A 23,791-nucleotide genomic window follows, 5' to 3' on the forward strand; every position below is an offset into this window, starting at 1 on the left:
GCAAATATCCAGGAGGCTAACTAACGTAATGAATTCCATTCAACGATTTTTTCAAAAGTATTTTGAATATAAGACTCTGAATTTATTAGACGATCACAGCATTGACATATCAAAACAAGCAGTAATCAAAAACTTCTGGTTTAAATTAGGGCTTTGAGTGGGCAAATGCGAAACACTTCCATTTTCTGAAGAAAATCATGCCTTATTGCTTTTAGCAGTATGTTTTGGTTATCTTGCATAAAGATGGTCGGAGTGGGCTCGTATTCATCAGCAAATGTTTATTAATATATCCCTGGATATATTCTAGTCCACTCGCTTGTTGTTCCCTTGTAAACTGAATCTTGGAAACGTGTGATTTGTAAGGTTTTGTGTAAAACCAAACCTTATTAAAGTCGGTCTACAGTCTGTTTGTCATTAAATGAATTAAAACAAGATGGGCTGGTACCGCTATGTCTCGATCTAGCGCTGGAGCTGCTTTATAAGTCCTGCCATATCATCGCATATGCGGACGATATAAACATCATTGCGCGATCTTTCACATTAGGAAACGAGATTTCTTTAAACCTTGATAAAACAGCAAAAAAAGTTGGTCTACGAATTAACGAAAACAAGACCAAAATCATGACGCAAACGAAGGAAATTACGCCCCTTAGACAAAGGATAACGATTGTCGAGTATAACTTAGAAAGTGTTTTATCATGGCAACCCTGAAGTCTCCAAATTAATCAACCTTCGGAAGTTGTAATAGGCTAACCACGCTGAACGTATGGACGACAGTCGGATACCTAAACGGCTATTCGAAGGCAGAGCAAATGGAAGAAGACCAGTGGGAAAACTCTGAAAGCGCTGGGCAGATTCTGTTGATGAAGACAGCGCATCACTGCTCGGATTTCCAGATAGGAGGACCCGTTCGAGATAATTAGTGGGAGGACATCCTGAAGGTCAATGCCTAAAATGGGCTGTAGAATCGATGATGATAAATATTTCCCGTTAGTTCTGTAATCAATTGAAGCCATAATATGCTGCCCTCTCAACTTTACTTTCAGAGTAAGATAGCGTATTTAAAAAAATAATATTCTTGAAACCAGAAACTGGGCACTTCAAGTATGAAAGGTTTTGTGTATTTCTTATATAAAAACATTTTTTCCATTAGTAGCACGTAATGTCAGAACATTCATTCTCGCGAGTTGTCGACATTCAAAGTCTTAGAGTTTGCACTGAAGCGACTGAACGACAACCAAAAATGATAGTAATATATTAGGTCGCGTTTCAAATTTCACTGGAGCTCAATGCTGACCACATTGCCTCCTATAGGGTACTATAATCCTGTAGTGATCCGTTACAATTTTTAATGGAATGCTGCAACACACTGCAAGGTAGTGATCCAATTGGATTGTTGTGCCAAGGATTATTATATGAATATACAATTATCAATTTTAGGCCGGGGTAGATCGATTACACGGGGAGATTGTTTCTGGGGTGCCTGGATCCGGCGCCTTACCGGGTTCTTCTCCAGCTTTAAATATTGCACCATCCTTCAAAAAATTTGATTTTACTGCGTCACTGGAGACTGGAATATATTCCGATCAAGTCAGTCTGAAATTTGTAGATGACACCAGTCGAAAACTAGTTTCTAATCCCCGAACTAAAATAATTCCAATGTTTTATGTCATTCGCTTCTTTTGGGGCTTCAATTCAGTTCGCACGTTTCCAATCATTAACAGAAATATAGTTACCCAATAATATTTAGTTTTATGGGAGGAGGATGAGAAAATAAAACGCATATTATAATAAATATGTACTTTATTACGCTACCACTTTAAATTAATATTTCATATTTTTTGCCTTTACATAAAGTAATTTATCACATTGGAGAAAACAGTCTCAAATTTATGCTCTTCAAATATTTTTGTAGGTTTTCATTAGTATTATTTAATGTTGTTATGTTATTAACTATATGGTAAATATCATATTGATAATTTTTTCTAATGCATGTGTTATGTATGTTTATCTTTTCGTTTTACTTCTTTAAACTTCAATGACAATTTGAGGGGAAAATTTGAACAGATTTGCTTTTTTCTGCGATTCAACTTGAATATCCTAATTACTAATTTTTCTTTTTTAAGTTCACATTCATCGGATTTCATATCTCATTTGACAAAATTTTATTTGTTTCCTTGTCTGCTTGAGTTTTTCATCTATTTTGGTATGAATGAATGAACCAATCAAAGGCAACAGGCAAACGAAAAAACAAGGACTGTTTTTCCCGCAAAAGTACTACAAGTAGCATCAAAAACAAACCAATCGATCTCATACTTGCAATTAAGATATTCCAAGGAAGTAAAGGCTGTACTTTTATCATCATATACATAAAATATATTGTGAATGTAATTTAATTTCATTAATTGTATTATTCGCGAATTTGGGATTGCTTTCTTTGATAAGGAACGTATATGATTGCGTGATGATCAGCAGTAACGTTCTCATTTACTTACATAGTTGAAAAAATACAAAAATAATGTCAAATCAATGTGTTTAACATTCTCTACCGATACTTATTGTATTAGTCAAACGAAAAATATAGCTACATTTATTTTTGTTTTTGAAGATTTTTCCATTATTCAAACAAATAAGGCACAACTTTGTACTATAGAAAAAATAACTTTTCTTTTCATTTATAATTTGTTACAACATGTTGAGGTTGTAAGTCTATCTGAATGTTTTTTGCTGTTCTCTTTAGTTTTCATCAATGAACTAATAGGGAGTAGATATATAATATATATTGTAGTTTGTCAGTAAGATCCTCGCACACGATATTTGGAATAGTTAATGTCTTCCTTTTTGTTGTTTAACACGAGAAAAGACGATTTTAAAACATCATTATTTGTTGGTTAATGCAGGAGTAGTGTTTCGTTTTCAAATGGTTACTTCCACTCTAGCTGGACAGAATGTTCCATACTATGTAGGATGTACTTTTAGCTGTCATTAGAACTCGAAAAATATAAATGAAATAGGACTGTGTTAAATAGCAATATTCAATAACCATTTGGAAGCGATAGTAAATGATCGTGGTAAGCAAATTATGTTTCCTGCTCCTGTTCTTGTATGATAGCTACTCTGCCTTTTTCTCCGACTGACAACAAAAGCTTTACATGCCTAGTATAATCCTATTTTCGTGTCTCTATGCTAGTTTCAATGTTTGAAATGCTTTCGCAAAACATATCTCATCACTCACTAATTAATTTTTAGTGGGATTCGCCGATTTCAGAGTACATAAGTTTAATTTCGCATTGAGTTGTGTCTCAACGTTTTAAGTAACATGATATATAGTTTCATATTATTAGAAAGGATCATTATCTTATTTAGAATCTATTGATTTGTTCCGATCGTTTGTTTTATATATTAGTTGGCTATGGTTAGCTGTTCGCGTTTATTTGGCAACATACATCTAATATAATTTTCCTTGTAAATTTAGTCAATAAATCATTTTCTATTATAAACTATCATAAAAGAAATTCCATTCAAAAACTTACTACCTATACATTAAGCTATTAATCATTTGATTCGTCTAATACATATGCACATAGTGAATCCCTATTCTCAGATCAATCTACATTATTAAGTCCATGACATTGGTATGCTAGTTTCTAGAATCAAGCAGCGAATAAATCTTAAAAGTCTTTGGATTTCATTTAAATTTCGAAAAGTCGTTAAGTCTCCCGTCAAATGGTTTCCATGGAAAAGACAACAGCATGGATACTTACTTATCATAATGGTGTTGAGGAAAAACAATAAGAAACCAAGCTTTTACTTTGTAATAATCTGTTCACAACAGGAAATGGCAATGGTACAAATTCAGTCGAATGCAAGTTGTTTAGAATATGTACCAACGTGAGTAGTTGACCAACTACTTTTCAATTTCACATTTAAACTACGATTTCTGAGTATCTCGAAATTTCATCCATAAGTCGTGCTGTACATTTTTCGACTCAAGGATTCGGAGAATGGCAATGTTGGTAATATGTACTTTCAACACAACATTCACTCTTCTGTATTTTATCCAATGTCATCTTCTTGCTGCTTCCTGATATTATTCACACGATAATAATTGCACAAATACAATGGTCGTTTGTGCTGACTTTTGTTTCGTTTCCAATTTCCACATAAACTGGTTATCCTTGGGGAAACTCAAGTATGGTAGAATATAATTTTTCTGATTTATTTCGTATGGGTTCGAATGGTAAAATTTATGTTATGAAAATTTTGGGAAGCAAAATTTAATGTAAATGCAATTTTAATGTTTATTGGAATGCAGTGCTTATTGGTTGCGGAATTATGTGAGCTTACTAAGCAGATAGTGTTGGTTTCAATTTCGGTTTGAGCCGATAGTACAATACATTCATTTTATATGTTTATATGGACTAGATTTTAATATTTCTGTAATTGCATTGCATCAATGGACAAATTATTAATTACAATACTTTTTTCACGAAGTAGTTCGCCTGCTTTTTCAAATAAAAAATTAACGTTTTAAAGCCTCGATTCAAAATTAATTAATATGGTTCCAGTTTGGAAGAAAATACGTAACCTTTATGCAGATCATTTGGCAATTTATCGCATTCGCTATGTGGTGATGACATACAGTGAAAGATGCGAACATGAATCTTCAAAAAGTGGACCATAAAAATGAGCTTAAAATTTTACAAAATTAGATACTTAAAATTATATTTGCACGTTAAACTTTTTGCTTACATACTCATATTAGGTCGCCTGGATGGAAATAGCGAAATGATCTTATGCTTTTGTCAGAGCCGCAAATAAGGTAGATTTGCTGCATAAATTTAGGTTGAGTGTCAATCTAACGAACGAAAATGCTCTATGCAGGTGAAACTAACCATTTTATTCTGCAAATGGAATTCTTTTCGAGGTTAAAAAGTGAATAAGCACCATTCTATGATAATTTCAAGTTTAGACCGTTTTAAGAGAAATTTGAACGTGAATAAGATTATTTTTTGCACTAAAATTCCAATGTGACGAGCAAAACTAAACTAGTACTTTGAAACAAAGTGTATCTCAATGAAATGTTCAAAAATGTTACTTAATTCTAAATTAGACGACCGATATTAATTCACAACACGTTTGCATTAAAAAATAAACCTTACTAAAATATTCTTAACAACTGTGACTAATTGCCGTTGGGAGGTTTTATTAAAAATAAACAAAATGTATATGAAAAAAAAAAATAATTGGACTCATTACTGCACCGATGTTATTGGCTAATCCTAAAGCCACATTTACTTTACTCTGCAAGTTATTAATACATATAGAACAGCATAAACAAATGTACATAGAGCTTAGGTTTTTGGAGAAAACATCATTATGTGAAGTTTGCGATTGTTCCAAATTAGACGAACCCTATACAGATTTGTAGATAACGTTTCCTCAAATAAAAGCTCTGAACCACATTAAACCACGATACAGATTTCTTAAAACCCACAGTTCGAGTCATTTAACTATTCCCAAAGTCATTTAACAGAGAAAACTTTGCCATTTTCTCCCATTACATTTCCATATTTATACCCTACTTTTTGATTGATTTATTCGAGTGCACTTATGAATATAATATATACTTATATGGTAGTTGAAAAGAAGACAACCCTTAAACGAACACCACAGATCACATATCAAAAAGAATGTCAACACAAATAAGAATGGAGTACACAACACTACTAAAATCGCATGAATGCACTGAGGCAGTTTAACATCTCAAATGGCCGAATACAATCTTCTTTCTTGCCTACTCGAAACCCTCCGAGGTCTGTTAGATCACTTTCGATATGTTTGAATCTTCATCTTTTTGGCAGTCAAAGGGACTTGCTTTTCATTTTACAATTTCTGGCTTATATCATCTGCAGCACATGACTAATTTCTTATCTCTAATGTAACAGAATAGTCATAATTGAGTTATCAGTCAAGAAAAAAATGGGAATATTTATTGTTTCAATGAGAATTTTTCACGTTCTGGTCAAGTGGCACTAAAGTGTTGTTAAATAAAAAATCTACTTTTTCCTACATTAAAAAAAATATTGCAGCAATTGTTCATTTGAAGCCGCCTTATTTCGATTCCAACCCTTCTATCGTTTCTATGTATTAACATCTAAATCAGATTCCAACATTTCCATCGTCTCTATATATTAACATCTAAATCAATTATTTTTCAGTACAAAATATATGATAATGTGTTGTCATTAGCACCTAACACTTATTTAAAGAAACAATGCCATCTGCAGCGCTGACTGTTTTTGCATTTCAAGACGGTACCACTAAGTTACAGATGAACTGCAAATTTTGAGCCAGGGATATTACATTCACGCCCGTTGAACGTAGCTGTAAAGCAGTTAATGGCAAAAATTCGGCAGCATTTGATAAACACGTTTTGCTTTATTGTAATACAGAGATACATTGACTTTTTTTCTTTAACTCAGTCTTTTCATTAATAGCTAGGATAAATAAAACATTTGGGGAATATTGGTTGCATTTGCCTCCAGTTGAAAACTAAGCATAGGAGAATTCATTTTACAAATCAAAATTCATTTCTGAAATTCAGGAAAAAATTATTTGGCATTGAAAATTGAATATATTTTATGCACCGATTTTGAGATCACATTTTTAGAAATTACCACGTGTGCTGTATCAGTCAACTTTCTACGATGGCATTTTAATGTTTATTAATTTCTTTTCTTATATTAAATTTATAAAGTCTTCATATTTTGGCCCTTCAGTTAGTGTAGTTTTTAATGCGAATGAATAAGGATTTTACCTACATTAGGGTGACGCTGCCAATCTTATTATTAAAATTCAAGGTGAACAAGTGGTTATTAGCTCAACTTTTAGGAAAATTCTATCAAGGTACGAGAATTTCAATCTGCAATGAAAAATGACTAGAATGCATTGAATTTTTGGAACAAAATATATTATGGTTGGAAACATGTTCCGTAGATAAATGCAGCTTTGGCAACCAGTGCACTATTTCTGTTCGCATCGCATTCATATGCAGATAATTTATGTGTCACTACTGCAATGATTCAAGTTATTAGACGTTCGCACTATTTAACAATCTAGGATTTTGGTGGCATGGGATGAAAGGACAAACATTTCAAGCATGAATTAGAAATAATCAAGAATAGAAAGAGAAAGACACTAATTTGGAAGTTGAAAAAATGGTCTGCGATATAATTTTCTGGCGACCAAATTGCTTCTCCATTCCAAAGATTTCAAGTAACTGAAGGAATTTCAAATTTATTCACAGAAAAGAGCTATTTATTTCTAAATTCAACTTTTTACATTCCTCCAGGGCGAGAAAAGAAATATCACAATTTATCATGATGAATTAAATTTTGAATACATTTTGAAATCGCTTTGCCAATTGAAAGGATGTCGACCGTATGAGACCAATGCAGATTCTACTAGAGAATTTTATTTTTTCCGAAACAAGAATATATTTTCATTAAGGAACATTTAGAAAAGAATCTTTGCTTCGTCCCCACCCCAGTCCATATAACGTTTATTTTAAGATTTAGAACGAACATTTTTCTAAAGGCACATTTGGATGATAGAATATGCAAACAGGGGATTTGGATTGTAATTTGAATTTCTAACTTACTTCCGCGTTCTCACTGTGCGATTCGATACACAGTCGAAATCAGAGACTCCCAAACTATTGATGTTCATGATTATCTGGGAATTATGGAAATGCATCGCTTTTCCATTGGCATCAAAGGACTCACTTAATATTGTACTATGATCTACTATCCACTCGCCAGTGAAACTATTGTCATTTCAGGCAATTTCAACTTTGCTTTGGGGTTTGAAGTTGATAGGCACAAAATGTTGGACGCTTGCCTAGTAAATAACACTGGCTTGAATGGTAGCACATTAATCGCTGGCGCATTTCAATCTATGGTCTAGAAAGTGGATAAGTCCTGAATGTTATGGTTCTCTATTAATTCATCTTCATTTTCTTTACACTTCAACAAGATCGTGCTTAGTCCCCATTTTCAAATTGAAATCAATTTAACGGAATAATTTTGAGGAATTTCTCGATCGGTTCCAGAATGATTATTGTCTCTTGTTTCTATACGTATGAATACATAGCGACTCTTTCGAAGCAAAACTGATTTCCTACCCTCGTGTCAAAGGCAACAATTTTTCCGACAAATAATTATATTGCTCTTGTATCCCTTATTGAACAAAGGTGTATCTTCCATTGAGATCCTCGGTTCGGCCAAATGATAGTTGTTTCATTGTGGATGCTGTGTACATATGTGTGTTCCTTAAGCCTAGACAATCATCTAACTTCCTTTTAACTTATTTCTACAGATAAATATTCGTATGTACAATACATTTACGTCTTAAATTACGATCACACAGCGGTTGGTTTTATCTACCTTTATCCTCCATAATACTTAAAATTACCTTTAAAATCGACTTTGTTTTCATTTTCTTCTGCTTTAACTTATGTCTATCTTTTGTCTTAAGATTAATAAAACTAGAGATTTTTTTCTTCACATTTTCTGCTTTCGATATTTAGAAAATTATATATTAAATATTATAAATATATGTATATAATCTTTAAATAGTATGTGAATGCAAAAAAAGAAATTATTTAAACGTTATTTAGGAAATTGTGTTATTTTTTACTTGATATAAAAAATAAGCAAGTCAAGCACATCATTTTTCAGTTTTTGATGTTTGTTTGATCGATTACACCGACACATTAGTTTGCCTATAAATTTACATAACTCATTAGACTCTTCGTCTTCTTCTGGATTGATTTTAATGTCTTGAACAACTGAACGTTACTCCTCAACTTTATTTAAAAATAGAAAAATCTATATAAAATTTTTAAACATCACAAAAATTGAGCAACTTTAATCTCTCTCTTGCTTTAAGCTCTACAGAAATGTATCTTTTCTATATATTAAATATAGGACGGTAACTGGAATTTTCATTGCTCAAAGGGTTTTCTCTAAGTCTACTACTACTTCCCTCAGTTTAATTTTTACTTTGTTCGGCCCCCGCGAAACAATTCGCAAAGTATCTATAAAAACACACTGGCGACGATCATCATTTATAGTGAGAAAAAACAACTTTCCAATGAAAGTATTAAATAACACGAAATTGGTTTTCCGCAATGAATGAGACTTCCATACTACCATTGATGAGATGCTGGTACTGTTTGTTTTGGGATTAAGACTAGAGCAGCTTTCCCTGAGCTGCTTCGGAGCTTAAAGTCTAGCTTGTGCATGGAAGAGCATCTAACATAGATTTTAAATTAAGACACAAAAACAATATCTAAAATTAAGAATAACAAATACAAACTCAATAATAATTGTGGAAGTCAGTTAGAATCCATTTTGACTTTGTTCGTCTCGATAGCCAGTCAGCTGCCTTACGTTTTTTTGTAGTTTTCCATTTTTGATGAACACATTAACTTATTTTAAGTGATTTGATTACATGACTACAAAATGATCCTCTTATCAGTGAATTAACCATAGTAAAAGTCTCTTAAATATTTCTTCAAATGTTTCTAATGTTGTTTACTACACATTTTGTTTGACACAGTCGATGTGAAGGTTCAATGTTAGTAGGCTCATTGATTGTTTCTCATTCTCATGTTAATTGAGTCGTATGCATCTTTCTCATGAGACAGATCCAGCCATTCACTTTGGGCGTGAGTAAAACATTAAGCGAAACAAGAAATAAATCAAAGTGAGTCAGACAGGAAATATCTCATCCTTGTCCGCTGCGTTTTAGAAATAATTGTACGTTCCGTAAGGTGGGTGCTGCTGACCAGCATTGCCTACTTGAGCTTGGTTAATGTAACCATTGTTTGAGTTATTGGCATTGTTATTGCTGAAAGCATTCAAAAACGAACAGAAGTTGTTAAATGTGGATGGCATTGTTGATTTTGTGTTATTAGCGTTGTTATTCACGAACATGTTACTGCTACTTGGAGGGGATTGTTGTGGAAATCTCATGCCATTCACACCAAAGTTATTGTAACTACCATTGCTAGTTGAACTTGAGCTGCTGTAGCCCGATGACAATGAAGAAGTGGGTGAAGTCGAAGCGAATGAAGAGGCTGAAGATGACACGGATGACAAAGTGCAAGTAGCAGGCGTACTGAGTGTAGTCGCTGTTGTCTTTTTCAGGAAACTATTGCTATTCATTTGACTGTTGTTATACATACTATAATTATTATTAGAATGATAAATATGTTGCAGTGGCGGTAGTGATTGTTGTTGAGTTGGTTGTGGCTGTTGTCGCTTTAACACCTGTGGTCCAGTGTACGTCATGGTCGATGTCGTCGTCGGTGATACAGTAACGGATGTTCGGCAGAAATAACTATTACCACTATTAATCGGGTATTGAAAATCACAGTGTTCGCATCTTACTAACGAGTAATCCTGAATATGACCGTTTGGACCCAAACGATGATATTGTGAACGGTTTGCCAAATACATTGGCATATTATTATTTTCGGGTAAATATGTGTAGCGCAAAGTCCACTTGTCAGGATTTATATTTGCGCCCAAGTCGAGTATATCACGTCCATTGTATCTTATTTCGAATTCTTCAGGCGTGTCCGGTGGCGTTGATGGTAGGGATTGTTGCTGTTTTCGGAAGAAAATCGATGTGGGCCAATGTGGAAACTCTTTAAACTAATGATCTAATTCGAGACCAGCCTAAACCAAAAAATACTAACTTCTTTGCAATTGCAGATTCCAGTGTGTGTGCGACCGAATATACCCTAACATTCCTTCATTTTATGTGATTTAGTTATTTCATTCTCTCTTTGCAAATTAATATCTATTTCAGTAAACAGAAGGTTGCTTGAAACCAATTTTAATGTTGATATTTCCAAAATATATGGCCTTAGTTCTAAATATCCGAACATCTGAAACTTCTGCTCACTTAGAGAATAAGTCCCTTTTATTCAACTAAGCATAACAGTACTTGATTTAGGCTGGCCTTCTTTTCATAATTGTTAATATAAAAACTCTATCCTTTATAAAAACCTTTCCGTACATGAAAATTTCAACTCGTTACAGGTTCATAGATTAAATTGTATAACCGTTAAAATTACATCCAATAAAACATAACATATTATGTGCAAACTCACCTTTGCTTCCTCCGAATCCAATGAGCTGACTCCGCTCGATTCACTTCCAATCGGTGAGACAAGCATTTTAATTTGCTCCCAACAATCGAGACTGATTGGTGAAATCGGTGATAGTCCACCAACACCTGATAGAGGGACGGCTATATTTAGGGCCATCGTTTGTGTAGTGTATTCTCTTTTTTGTTGCTTTCTTGTCTTTTTTTGTTGTCGTTATGAGGTACCTGGAACGGAAAGGTAATGTTGATGATGATTACTTTATTCTGGCAAAGTAATGAATACTCGTAAGATAATATCATCTCAATCAATCAATCTATATAAACAAGCATTTGAAACCTGTAATGATAATAATAATTGTTGACACAATAATCCAATTAGCCGTGAGCATTTCATTTTTAGACCATAACGGTACATTAGGAGACAATGTGATCCGCACTATATTCACTCGAAATTACTACCCTACTAATTTACAATTGAGTCGGTGTGTATCCAATTGATTGACAGCCAGCCATGATCAAGTCCCCTGCCACCAGGTTTGTTGTTACGACAATTCAATGCTCTAACCATTACGGCATCCGGGCACAGAATATGATAAACCGATGCATATTATGAAGCTATTTTATAGAAAGTCCCGCGATATTCAAAAACTGGTTGACTTGGCCTTGAAATAGCGAACTCTGACAGGGTTCCATTGAGATGGTAAGAGGTATACAAAAATTGCAGGTTACAATATATACATTAACTTCAAATGTTAACTGTAGGGTGCCAGTTTCTAATGATTTATGTAAAATTCTTTTGATTATTTGAATGTGATTTATTCGACTTGCTTGGAAGGTCAATATTTGGCTTCAGCCTTTCTGAATCTAATGTAAAAATACACACAGGAACTCAAGAGTTTCATTTGTAAGTAGTTTGCAGTGTATATGTTATGTATTAGGTTGTTGCAAATTAAATGTCGGATTTTTCAATGAAGTGAAGTTAGTTATGATTTTAATGTTTAAAACTGCCGCAAGGTAACTCTGGTGGTATGGGATAATTGAGTATAAATAGTCGTTCGTTCGATCAAGGAGTCATTTCAGTTTCAATCGTCATTGAAGTTCCAAGTAAAACTCAAAGAAAAAAGCATGGAAGGGAGTCAAAAACGTCTACTTTTTCTATATGAATTTAAACTTGGTCACAACGCAGCGGAGGCAACCAGAAACATTTGCAGAGCATTTGGAGCTGACGCAGCAAACGAACGAACGACACAGCGGTGGTTCGAAAAATTCCGATCAGGCGACATGACCCTCCAAAGTGAACCTCGTGGACACCCAGGACCATCGATCGACAACGACGAATTGCGTTTGATAGTGGAATCTGATCCCCGATCATCGATTCGTGACATTGCAGAGAAAATAGGCGTACATTATTCGACAGTATCTCGGCACTTACAACAGCTTGGAAAGGTGAAGAAGCTTGATAAGTGGGTTCCGCATGAACTCAACGAGCAAAACATGGCGCTGCGAATGGAAATATCCAGTTCTCTACTCAACCGCAACAGGAACAATCCCTTTTTGCGCAGAATAGTGACATGCGATGAAAAGTGGATATTGTACGACAACCGTCGCAGATCAGCGCAATGGCTAGATGCCGATCAGCCTCCACAACACATGCCAAAACCGAGCCTTCACCCGAAGAAGGTAATGGTAACTGTTTGGTGGTCTGCATCTGGAATTATTCATTATTCGTTTTTGGAGCGTGGTGAAACAACTAATGCAGAGAAATATTGTGCCCAACTTGATGAAATGCACGAGAAATTACGTGTTCAACGGCCTAGATTGGTCAACAGAGATGGAGTGATACTGCTCCATGATAACGCCCGACCTCATGTTTCCAGAATGACAGTCCAAAAATTAAATGAATTACGATATGAGACTCTTCCTCATCCACCATATTCACCCGACCTCTCGCCAACCGACTACCACTTTTTTAAGCATTTGGATCACTTTTTGGCGGGGAAACAATTCAGCAATGGAGTAGCTGTCAAAAGTGCCTTTGAAGAATTTCTTAGCTCTAGAAACCCAGACTTTTACGAAACTGGAATAAATGCCCTTGTATCTCGTTGGGAGAAGTGCATTGAAGCTGCTGGTTCTTATTTTGACTAATAAAATTAATTTTCATAAAAGTTATAGTTTTTTGAAATTTTACTCAAATATCCGACATTTCATTTGCAACAACCTAATACTTAGTATTAGACTATTGACTCTAGTGTGAAATTGATATTCTATGACGTCTTAACAAGCACTCCCAGAACAAAACGACAGGAAAGATTGGCTAACAGCCACTGGGAACGCCACGTCATGACAGAATATTGCCTAGTGTATTGGCCCTATTATTAATTTGTATCTGCTGTAGGAAAATGTCCCCGGCTGATTCAGACCATAGACCCTGTAAGTACACTGAGATAACTAATCACCACTGACTCTTTCTCAAAATCGTAGGATTCAGTAAGAAACGTGGAAGTTACTGAAAGTAAATAGATTGAATAGATCCTGGCAAATTTTTTGCATAATGCACTATTATACATCATCATCATCAACGGCGCAACAACCGGTATCCGGTCTAGGCCTGCCTTAATAAGGAACTCCAGACATCCCGGTTTTCCGCCGAGGTCCACCAATTCGATATCCCTAAAAGCTGTCTGGCGTCCTGGCCCACGCCATCGCTCCATCTTAGGCAGGCAGGGTCTGCCTCGTCTTCTTTTCCTACCATAGATATTGCCCTTATAGACTTTCCGGGTGGGATGATCTTCATCCATACGGATTAAGTGACCCGCCCACCGTAACCTATTGAGCCGGATTTTATCCACAACCGGACGGTCATGGTATCGCTCATAGATTTCGTCATTGTGTAGGCTACGGAATCGTCCATCCTCATGTAGGGGGCCAAAAAAACCCCTATAATTCGTATTTTCGGCTAATTCCTACAAATTTGACAATCCCGAGTCGTTTTCTATATTTCGTATCAAACCGTCAGCCCCTTGAAGATACGAATTATCGGAATTATACAGGCGCTGTTTTTGACGGGCATATCTGTATGTGAAGAAAGGACGTAACATTTTGCGCCCAAATAGCGTTTTGTGATGCAACAAATGCAAAATTATGCCGAGGATAGGGGAACATCTCCTTCTTGTGTGAAACGACTGGTTCCAGAGAAATAATTTTTGCTTCTAAAGCTAAATCGTTTTAAGTAGCGGTGCTTGCAGCCAATTCTGGGCTGCGGAATGAAATTGTGTTACTAATTAGCACGACTTTTCGAAGAAGCAGCAGCTTCGTTGGCTTTGTCGTTTGAGGCTCCGAGTGGTGGTTAGCTACTACAGACAATGAACGCCGCCTCCCGTTCATGAAAATGAAATGAGGACGTTCATGGTCGATATGATGTTGAGGAGAAACGAGCGGAGTACTTTCGATGATAGCATTATGCCATCCACGCTAGTAATAAAAATTTATTTACTTTCTTCTAAAAGTTGAACAAATCAGAAACCCGAAGGCACAATGCTTCAGGTACTAAAAGTTTTGTGGATCCCTAATGTAAGAACACTGGGAATACTCATTGAATATGACTGTCTTTTCACTTTAATGACATACTAATATTTTACTTCGCGCGATGGATCCCTTAAATAAGTCACAAATCTTCAATACCCTCATTACATTACAAGAACATTCAGGAAGGAAACAACAGCAACACTTGGGACAACGTATATGTCATCAAGAAATGAGGGAACAGTAAGAAGTTAGATGCGCAAGAGAGCTTGGCGATCTTACTGGAACCGGAGGGGAACAGATTGAATACGGCCAATGAACAATCGAAGCTTCTGAGAGAGGTGGCAAGTGAGATACCGGGCAATATTATTGTCACCAAATCGTAAAACAAACGCATTTGTACTGGCTTAACAATTTGATGGATTCCGTGGATTTTCAGTCATTCGAACACATATTTCTATCGGATTTGGGTCTCACCAGGCATTAGAAAAGTCGATTTGCTTTGCCTCCTTGCCTCTTAGTTTATTTCCGTAATGTTTATCCATCACGACCAAAATTCAATTTTCCACGGGAAAATATTTTTCACATGATTACTACTGACAGCGCAGAATAGACTAGACATTTTTACAAGTGCTCAATGCTGCGTTGGTTACTTGTTTACGTGTCAAATCGCACCGGTTCTTAAAGGATAGACCCGAAAAATGTTGCTTGATGAGCAAGAGGACGATCATCAATGAATTTTGATAAAATTCTACAAGAAGTTGCCGACTCAATTGTTGCTACAAATGCACGGGTGTGCTCCCAGGAGCTACTGAAATGAAAAAAATTGAAAAAAAATACAAGGCTGCCATTATAAGGAGTCTTGACCTCAAAATGCCCTCGGTAATATCTGTTTAAATAAATTTAATAATAGTTTATTATTATATTTTTAGAAATTGACTGAAAAAATCGCTGTATTCTAGAATCACCAAGTTTTGCAGTAATATAGTTTTTAATTTGTTTCTTTTGCGCAAATTTTATGCAATTTAAGACGGAATGTCAGTATCAAACTTAACTGAATAATGTAACATATTAAATACATAAGATTATGAGCTGGGTGCAAATGGAATGAATGTCCACTAAAATATTGTTACTTAGGGAATAGACCAAACCTCTCTTTACCTGAAGCGCCAAGCTTCTGGTTTTTGACTTGTTTTATTTTATTTTGATACTAAGATTAGAAATGCTCGAAACTTTATCGTACGAGCAAGGTTTCTTAATCGCCCTAAATTACAGAGAAAACTATCTCTAATAGAAGAACAACAAGTCGGGAAACGGGAAGCTGGGCGCTTCAAGTAGGAAAGGTTTTGTTTGTTTCTTCTGTGAGTATATTTGAGTGCAGAACTATCCCATTTATACCTAGCCCGTTATGTATATGCATTTGGCATGTCAGACTACTCACTTTAGTGTGATGCAATAATAGCAATAAATTTACACGGTAAAGTGAACGTTCAGCTCTTCATACTGCAACTTTGTTAGACTAGTATGATTTTGATCAGTTTGATAGCAAATTTGGAGGGGATAATATGCTTCATATTATATTCTATACTACTGACAACTTTTGTGACTGTGGGTCTGTGAATTATAAAACATTTGAGTGGACATTTGTCCCATTGGTACCTAGTAAGTAATATATGCATATATTATGTGGGAATATTCACTTACGCGTGATACTGACATTCAAAGTATTGAGTTTTGCAGTCAACTACTAAAAATTATAGTAATACACACTTATTAATTTTATTTGAATAGATATCGGTATGGAAGGCATCTCGGAGTCTAGACACCATATAGTGGCCGTCTTTTCAGATATTTCGGTTGGGTATGTTCTGAGAATATAAAAGATGATTTTATTTGGTGAAAAACATTTACACTCCCCATTTGCATGTATGAGACTCCCCTTAAATTCAAAGTAGAATGATGATGTAATTCACAGTATGCGTGAGCGTTCACAGTTTTAACCTTTCCGCCCAGTTTGGTGTCAATAGACCTGTTTCCGAAAAAAAAGCGTGCGGTAAGCAGTAAACCGTTTTCCGTTTCTATTCAGAATCAAAATATTTTTCGTGGGTACTACTCCTCGCGTTTCTATTTCTTTGTTTTCTCACGCTGCAATATCTCGATATTGCGGGCGCCATTTCATTTTCTTTTTTGTAACCACGAAATTTTCATCTTCAGGATTCAAGCTTTTATGATTTCCTTTTTTATAACGTTCAACTTGAAAATCACAATTATATGCACGTGTATGTATGTATAATAATCGTTGTTTTTAAGATAATCTGTTATTTTCGTCTGAGCGGATTGATTCTGTCTTTCGTCAAATAATATTATACACTATCCGGCATATTAGACATTGACAAAGTTTTAGCAGCTTAGCGGTAGATTGGTTGATCTCTTCCCTATCGGATATTTTTATTGTAGCATCAGTTTTGCCGATGGCCTCATTTCTTGCAATTTTACAAACCTGTTCCAGAATTTGAGGGTCATGAAGAATATTAGCTATCAGAGATTGTCTACAATCTGGACATAGTACAGTTACCTTGGAAGTCATCCCACTTAAATTTCTCGAACACTTCGCAACAATTTGTAATTATGGTAGGTGTGGCATCTTGAGAAAGGAGTGATTTTTTTTTTTAATTTTCCAAGTTATAGAACTTACTAATCTACGTATCTGGTAAGGCATTTAGAAGTTCTAATGATACCCACGAATCTTCAATGATCAATAGCTTGAACAAATTTCTCGTCATCCATGACCGCTTGTTCCTCATATAATCAACAGGTAGGTAATTTATTTGTTGAAAACAATGAAATTTGTTACTTCTCCCCATTATGGAAGACCTAACTTGTTTGACTATTCCACGTTGGCTCTAATCAGCTTCTTTGCTATGCTTTCTGCCTTTTCTGTCTATATTTAGTATTAAACTGTCGTAAACACATGCTCGTTTATATTTTCAGCGGTCCCATGTTTACTTTAAACGCAAGACAACGCAATTTTTTTGCGAATCCAAAGGCGTTTTCTTTTAATATTGGTTCGGTTGTGGAAGATTGCTGCCTCTCACATTCAGCTTTATCAACTCTCTGATATTTGCATGCTCTGTTCCTTTTAACCATTCCATTAGAACTAGCATTTTCAAACTTTTGCACTTAACTGCTCAAGAAGGAAAACAGTTGTAAGTGGAATTTGCAACTTAACAATAGATTTTTTCAGCACCGAATGGGGCGTATTTTCGTATAAAGAGCCAAAGTTTTTAAATGCAGAGGGTGGGTATCTAGATATTCTGCAGAAAACCACTCTAAATTTTTGCATAAATTTAGCGCGGCGCACACCGACGTCCGGCACAAGAGGAACACTATGCACAATAATAATCATTGGCGCAACAATCCAATAGGGTCAGGGCCTTGAAGTGCGTTAGAGCACTTCATGCTAGACCGTAACGGTACACTACAGGATTATAGTATCCTATAGGAGGTATTGTGATCAGCATGGCGTTGGCCCGAGATTATTACCCCGATTTGACTCAGGTACTCAATCACAACTGATTCGACTGGTATCCAACGTCAAATCACGCGACCTTCGGCATGACAGCCCCTATTAGTTAATTGGAATCTCAGTCGCACGTTAGTTTGTGTACACTTACATACATGAATAGAGAAAGGTTTGTGATTTATAACGCGGAATTGATTTTTCGATTTCAACTTAAAAAGGGGAAATCCTTTTAGGTGCTTCAAAAAATTGAGTTTTCTTAAAAAACAATTTTAATCGATAGGTCGCCTTAGAATATTGTGTCCAAGCTTCAAAAGCCAATTCTCAAAATTATAAAAGATATGAAGTAGCTTGCGCCGAACCAGCTGAGCGGATTGGTATGGCTTCACGGATTATTTTGCTTTCCTCGAATTTGGGATAATAAAACGACTCCGGCGAATTTCAATTGTTCACGGAACAACCCTCATTCCTCACCTTCTCGCCTCCTGCATCTTTTTCGACAGTTTCTAAGGCCGGTTTCTGTGTTTCCTCAATTCATGGAGAGAGAAGATGGGGCGACAAGTAGAAATTTGAATTCGACGGAGGTTATGACAAACACTATAATGTAGACACTAGACAACTGCTGCTGCGCAGAGAAAAATCCAAGACACGGTGGTGCTAGTGGCGTGAGGCCACTAATACCTTAGAATCTTTTAACCACCCACGTAGAGACGTGCTCTACAAGGATCTTTCTAGAGACGATCTTTTGACCAAATGTTTTGGTGGAATACCTAAAACGCCAATAAACCCTTTACCGATACGGTGTGGCGCATGACCCCAAAGCACTTCAATTCTCGGAAGAAAATCGTTGATATAGTCGCCTTTATTGCTCCCGGACTATTCAATGGAGGCTACGGAACAATATTGATGCTGAACTTAGCCAATGGACATTAGTGCAATGCGTTTGTCGATCAAGGGGTCCTTGAAGTAATTGACCCCTTTCGGACATTTCTCCCCTTTGAAATCAATGTCAAAACTAATACTTGTCTGTACTAACCGAGATCTTTCGTTTGACACCCCACATGGCTATATTCGGTGAAAAAAATGTTGGAGCCCCCTTTTACGTTCATCGGGACCCTTTCCTCTACTTAAGTTTTACATGGAACAATGTAATTGCCCATGGGTGTCCGTAGTTCTCACCTTTCTACCCACAATATGTGTAACTGTTCCTGAGAAAAATGCGTGTCATACGGACAGTAAACGGATTTTAATGTTTTGTTCACAGCAAACCCCTAAAAATCAAGGAAAAAATATTGGAAGCTCCATCGCATCCCTTTTCATGCCCCATCTGATTATCAATGGTTTCGGTAACTCAAGCATTTTATAGGTTTTGTGACTGTCACACGAGATTTACTTCGGAACGGTAGGAACTATCGTCACGAAATTGGATGAAAATATATGATCTGAGAACCGTAACACGTGCAGCGAATGGCATCACTCTGTATTGGTTTGTGGTCATGTGAGTTATTCAAATGAAAGAGCTCAATTAGTACCTTTGATCTTATTTTTTTATATTGGATGAAAGACAGGCTAATGAGGATTCAAAATTTGTGCCCCAGGTGGAAGAGATCTCACTCTACGAACTTATCCCACTGGGAAACCTGAAAAAAGATCAGTGATGCCTCTATACAAAATCTAGCCCCCAAAATATATCCCATTACGATGCTTACTACATTTTTGGTAAAATTTGGTATTATGGTCACGTATAATAAATTCATAAAAGGTTAAAGTTTGTATTTCACGTGAATTTATTGCACTCTAAGACGTGCATGACGTCATCATAATATAAAGTGAACTCACATAAATGGCGAGTGAAGTTCGGGGGTATATCAATATTTTTTTTGCTGTGTACGAGTGAAAAAATGTGCAGAGAAACTTTTTCACACAAGATGAACACAAAACCTTGAAGTGTTTCTATTAAATTATTTTAATTGTCACCGATAGGAGCTTGGGAGAACGCTAGAACCATTACAAAATCCCGTTGTTTTGATTTTCATGAGATAATGCTTTTCGTAGGGCAGTGAAAAGGATAAGTTCAAACCGTTGAAAGAAATCACTGGCAAGGGAGACATAATTGGCCGTTGCTGGTTTATAAGTGGAATGTTAGGTAGTTCTCTTTTGCGCAATAGGAAGATGTTTAGGTTGGCCCAGAATAAATCAGATTCAGGTTTAAATAACTTCGTGAATTCTTCTCCTCCTTATGAGTGTGACCTTGGTTGATAATAAAAAAAAAATAGAAGGCAGTGATCTTCGAATGATTTCTATCTGGAAGACGCACTTAACAGTGTTTTGGAATTGAGAAAAACTAATGTTTCTGCACGATTAGCTGATTATTTTGACTCTCGTGCGGTACATTCGTCCGCGTATCGTGTCGGCTTTAATGGACCTCGCCATAACACAAATAAATTCATGCTTTTTATCGATTATCCATAGCCACCTCTGGGGGCTGACAGTGCTGGAAATCGATGCACCCTCGATACTTCTCCACTAGTTGCGGACAGACAGAATTTGTTCGCAGCGAATTTCGGGGTCGCATCGATTGTCAATTCCAGCTGCCCCGAGCAAGTTGCCGTTCTACAGTTCTACCGAGAGAACGGTATATCCACATTGTCGGTCATGACCCGAAAATCACTTGCTTCAACGCACTGCTCCCAATATTGCCTTAATGGGGGACGACGGCCTCAAATCTCACCGCGAACACCAGCCGCTGGTTTCTCTGCACTAACTCCACACTCGGCCACTTGCAAGGGCAGCCTAAAAAGCCACCGATGCGACGCAAATTATCTTTTCAGCCTGCACTCGCTAACTCCGGAGCACGCAAATGTAATTATCCACAGAGCAAGACGTAGAAGCTTCCATTTTCCACCGGACCGAGGCAAGAATGAGTGTTTTGCACGGAATACGCTTCTCGCCAATTTGTCCAATGTATTTTTCGGTTTTCTCTTCTTCAACTCACGTCGGCAGTACACAAAATGGAAACTCACCTTTGCTGTCTCCGACACCGAATCCCGATCGCAAACAAATGGAAAAGTCAACTGTGCTCGAAAATGGCAAGTATAGCACGAGCTCCGCACCCTTGTCGATACTTTATCGTCCTTTCTACCACTGGGCTCAATTTTCCACGGACTAGTCAAGTTCTATTTGTAGCGAAAACACTCTACGCGGCGGCTGGTCGTAAACGTCCAAGTGGAAAACAAATATGGAAGGCGAAGATGGCGAGAACCGAGAATTCCTCTAGTGGTCGATTTCGCCCGTCTCACTGCTGCCTCTCGCTCTGTGTTTGTGTTGCCTTCTCACTTTCGGCCAACGGCAGATGGACAATTCACTTGGCTACGTAGATAAAATCGGCGAGAAAGTGTCTATTTTGGCAATAACAGTTCCTCCGAGTCGTTTTCAGGGCCGCGAAGTGCCGATAATCGTCCAGAGAATATTCCACACTAGAGCAGAAATTTGACATTACCTCGTCCACCATTCGGCGGCCAGCAGGGAAATTCTCATTTGTTGACGTCGCAGTTATTTTCGCCGCGAAGACAATCTGCTGCGGTTGTGTTGGTGAGAGCCGACGAATCGTACAGCCGAACCGTGCTTGCAATCTCGGGCCGAGTTGCATGCGAGCGATACCGTGATTTTCGCCAGGTTCCGATATTTCGTCCGCGATTCACTTGGAAACTTCCGGCGGACACTCAACGGAAAGGAGCGAGCACCGTAACTAAAAACCAAATATCATCACTTGCAAGGACGAATCCGCAGAGATCTGAGCCGTCCCCGAAAAGCCGAAGTTGTTGCCAAATTTCGCTCGCCTTGGCACCCGCAGCCAGGTACAGTCGCACGGTACGGCCGAGCACCGCCCGCCCGCCGCAATATTTTCGGTCGCAAATGAAGGAAATTACCTTTTTCTTGAGCTGGTCCTAGAGTCGGTCCAATGCCGGCGATGATTGTCCTCTTCGTGCTTTCACGGTGTCGCTGGAGCTACGACGCCTCGAAGAAGTCTGCGGGCACTCACGGAAGGAAAATGGTTTCTGGATGCCTCCTCGGCGAACGGCAAGAGAAGATTCGCAGTGGCCGCTGGCACAGTGGCAAAAATATTGTCGAAACTTTTTTTCGTGACGCTGCGCTCTGCCGCGAACAAGTTTCGACTGCGGGCGCTTGTACGTGCGAGTACGATCGGCGTGTCGTGACGTAGCTGCGGAGAGTCAGCTGCTGCGTCGTGAGCGGGAATTGATTCCGGCAGCCATGCGAGCGCGCGTATGATACAATTATTATTGCATGCGACTTTCTTTTCAAATTCATAACATCCGTCTCTTTTTATTGTTTTTAAAGTCAAGCACATTTGTAGTGCGCGAAAGGGAGATGACCGCATATAAGACGATGCAGCAAGCTCCGTTCTACCTGCGCTCCTGCTCTCAGACGGCACGAAAATTGCATGCTACAGGTCATGAAATTATATCGTGGACTGCAATTTTTTATGAGACAAAATTGAAACCCTCATGATAGAAAAGCTTAGTAATTGCAGACAAAACCCGACCGGACGAAATGGTTCAGCACCGGGTTGATTTCTAAGCGTCCGTAATGTTGGCTGAATCTTATCTTAGTTGATATTTGAACCAAGCAGAAAGATTTTGGAATGAAACTTTTCTGCTGCTTTTAACTTAAAATTATAAGTTGAACTTAATTTTATTAAATTCTTAAGCATCAGAAATATTCACGAGGGATCGTGCAATAGTGTATGTGCTTTAGTGAATTTGAGCTGAATTTGAAGTATGAGACGGTTTCACATTTGATGCCTTAATATGCCGGAAGGTACAAAACTTCCGTCTAGCAAATAGTCCCATCTATTGGGGGGATGTACAAATAAGTTGGCGAGCAGCGTTCAATGGTAAATATCTTTGGTAGATGGTTGTTTGGTTCAAAAGTGAGCCACCACTAGGTGGCACTTATCTTTTGAGGAAAAACGTCGGTAAGATTGGTGCGTTGGTTCATGCGTCCTCAAAATGCTTCGGTTCTATATATGATTATTTGATAAGCTAATTCCATGAAAGTTTCCATTAGCATCAATATAAAGATGGTTTTTCAACCAGTTTTTCTGTTCTTTCTCTTAGATTTTGATTGTCATAATGACAATTATGTTCAGATTCATCTTTTTAGGTTCGGCATCGGGGTATGTATATTTGTATAGGGCCAATGTTGCGGAAACGGGAAAATTATGGTACTAAAAAATTGGCATTGGTACTGTCAAATTGGTAGAAAAGAAAAGATTCTCAACTCTCTTGTTATTTGTACAAATACACCAAAGTGTCAGGTCCACGAATATCGGCCACGTAATGCGACTATTATACAGGTTGCGGCAGCATAACTTCCTTTTTTCAAAACTCAATAAAAACTATTGTATGCATCGGAAAATATTTATTTATTTTTTATAATGTAGGTACATGTCTAAAGTTTTTATTTACATTGTTTTGAAGATCAAATCTGTTAGGTGACGTCCCCCATTCTCCATACATTGCGTAAACCGATTTCTGGCGTTTGTCA

The 23,791-nt window shown here is 37.1% G+C and overlaps 1 protein-coding gene across 2 annotated transcripts; it reads right to left on the reverse strand.

The window, feature by feature from the left end:
* Positions 1-1,785: 1,785 nt before the first annotated feature.
* LOC119652968 (type-2 histone deacetylase 1-like) lies at positions 1,786-22,414 on the reverse strand. Of its 2 annotated transcripts, none has more exons than XM_038057371.1 (3): positions 22,153-22,414; positions 11,186-11,406; positions 1,786-10,676 (listed from the first exon to the last, which is right to left on the reverse strand). In XM_038057371.1, the coding sequence occupies exons 2-3, from the start codon at positions 11,339-11,341 to the stop codon at positions 9,813-9,815; spliced, it is 1,020 nt and encodes a 339-aa protein (XP_037913299.1). In that variant the 5' UTR covers positions 11,342-11,406; positions 22,153-22,414; the 3' UTR covers positions 1,786-9,812. The 2 variants fall into 2 exon arrangements, with proteins under 2 accessions (XP_037913299.1, XP_037913300.1); XM_038057372.1 differs by lacking the exon at positions 22,153-22,414 and adding an exon at positions 21,247-21,844.
* Between the last annotated feature and the right edge of the window lie 1,377 nt (positions 22,415-23,791).

This window comes from Hermetia illucens, chromosome 3 (assembly GCF_905115235.1).
Source record: "Hermetia illucens chromosome 3, iHerIll2.2.curated.20191125, whole genome shotgun sequence".
NCBI classification, from domain to species: Eukaryota; Metazoa; Arthropoda; class Insecta; order Diptera; family Stratiomyidae; genus Hermetia; species Hermetia illucens.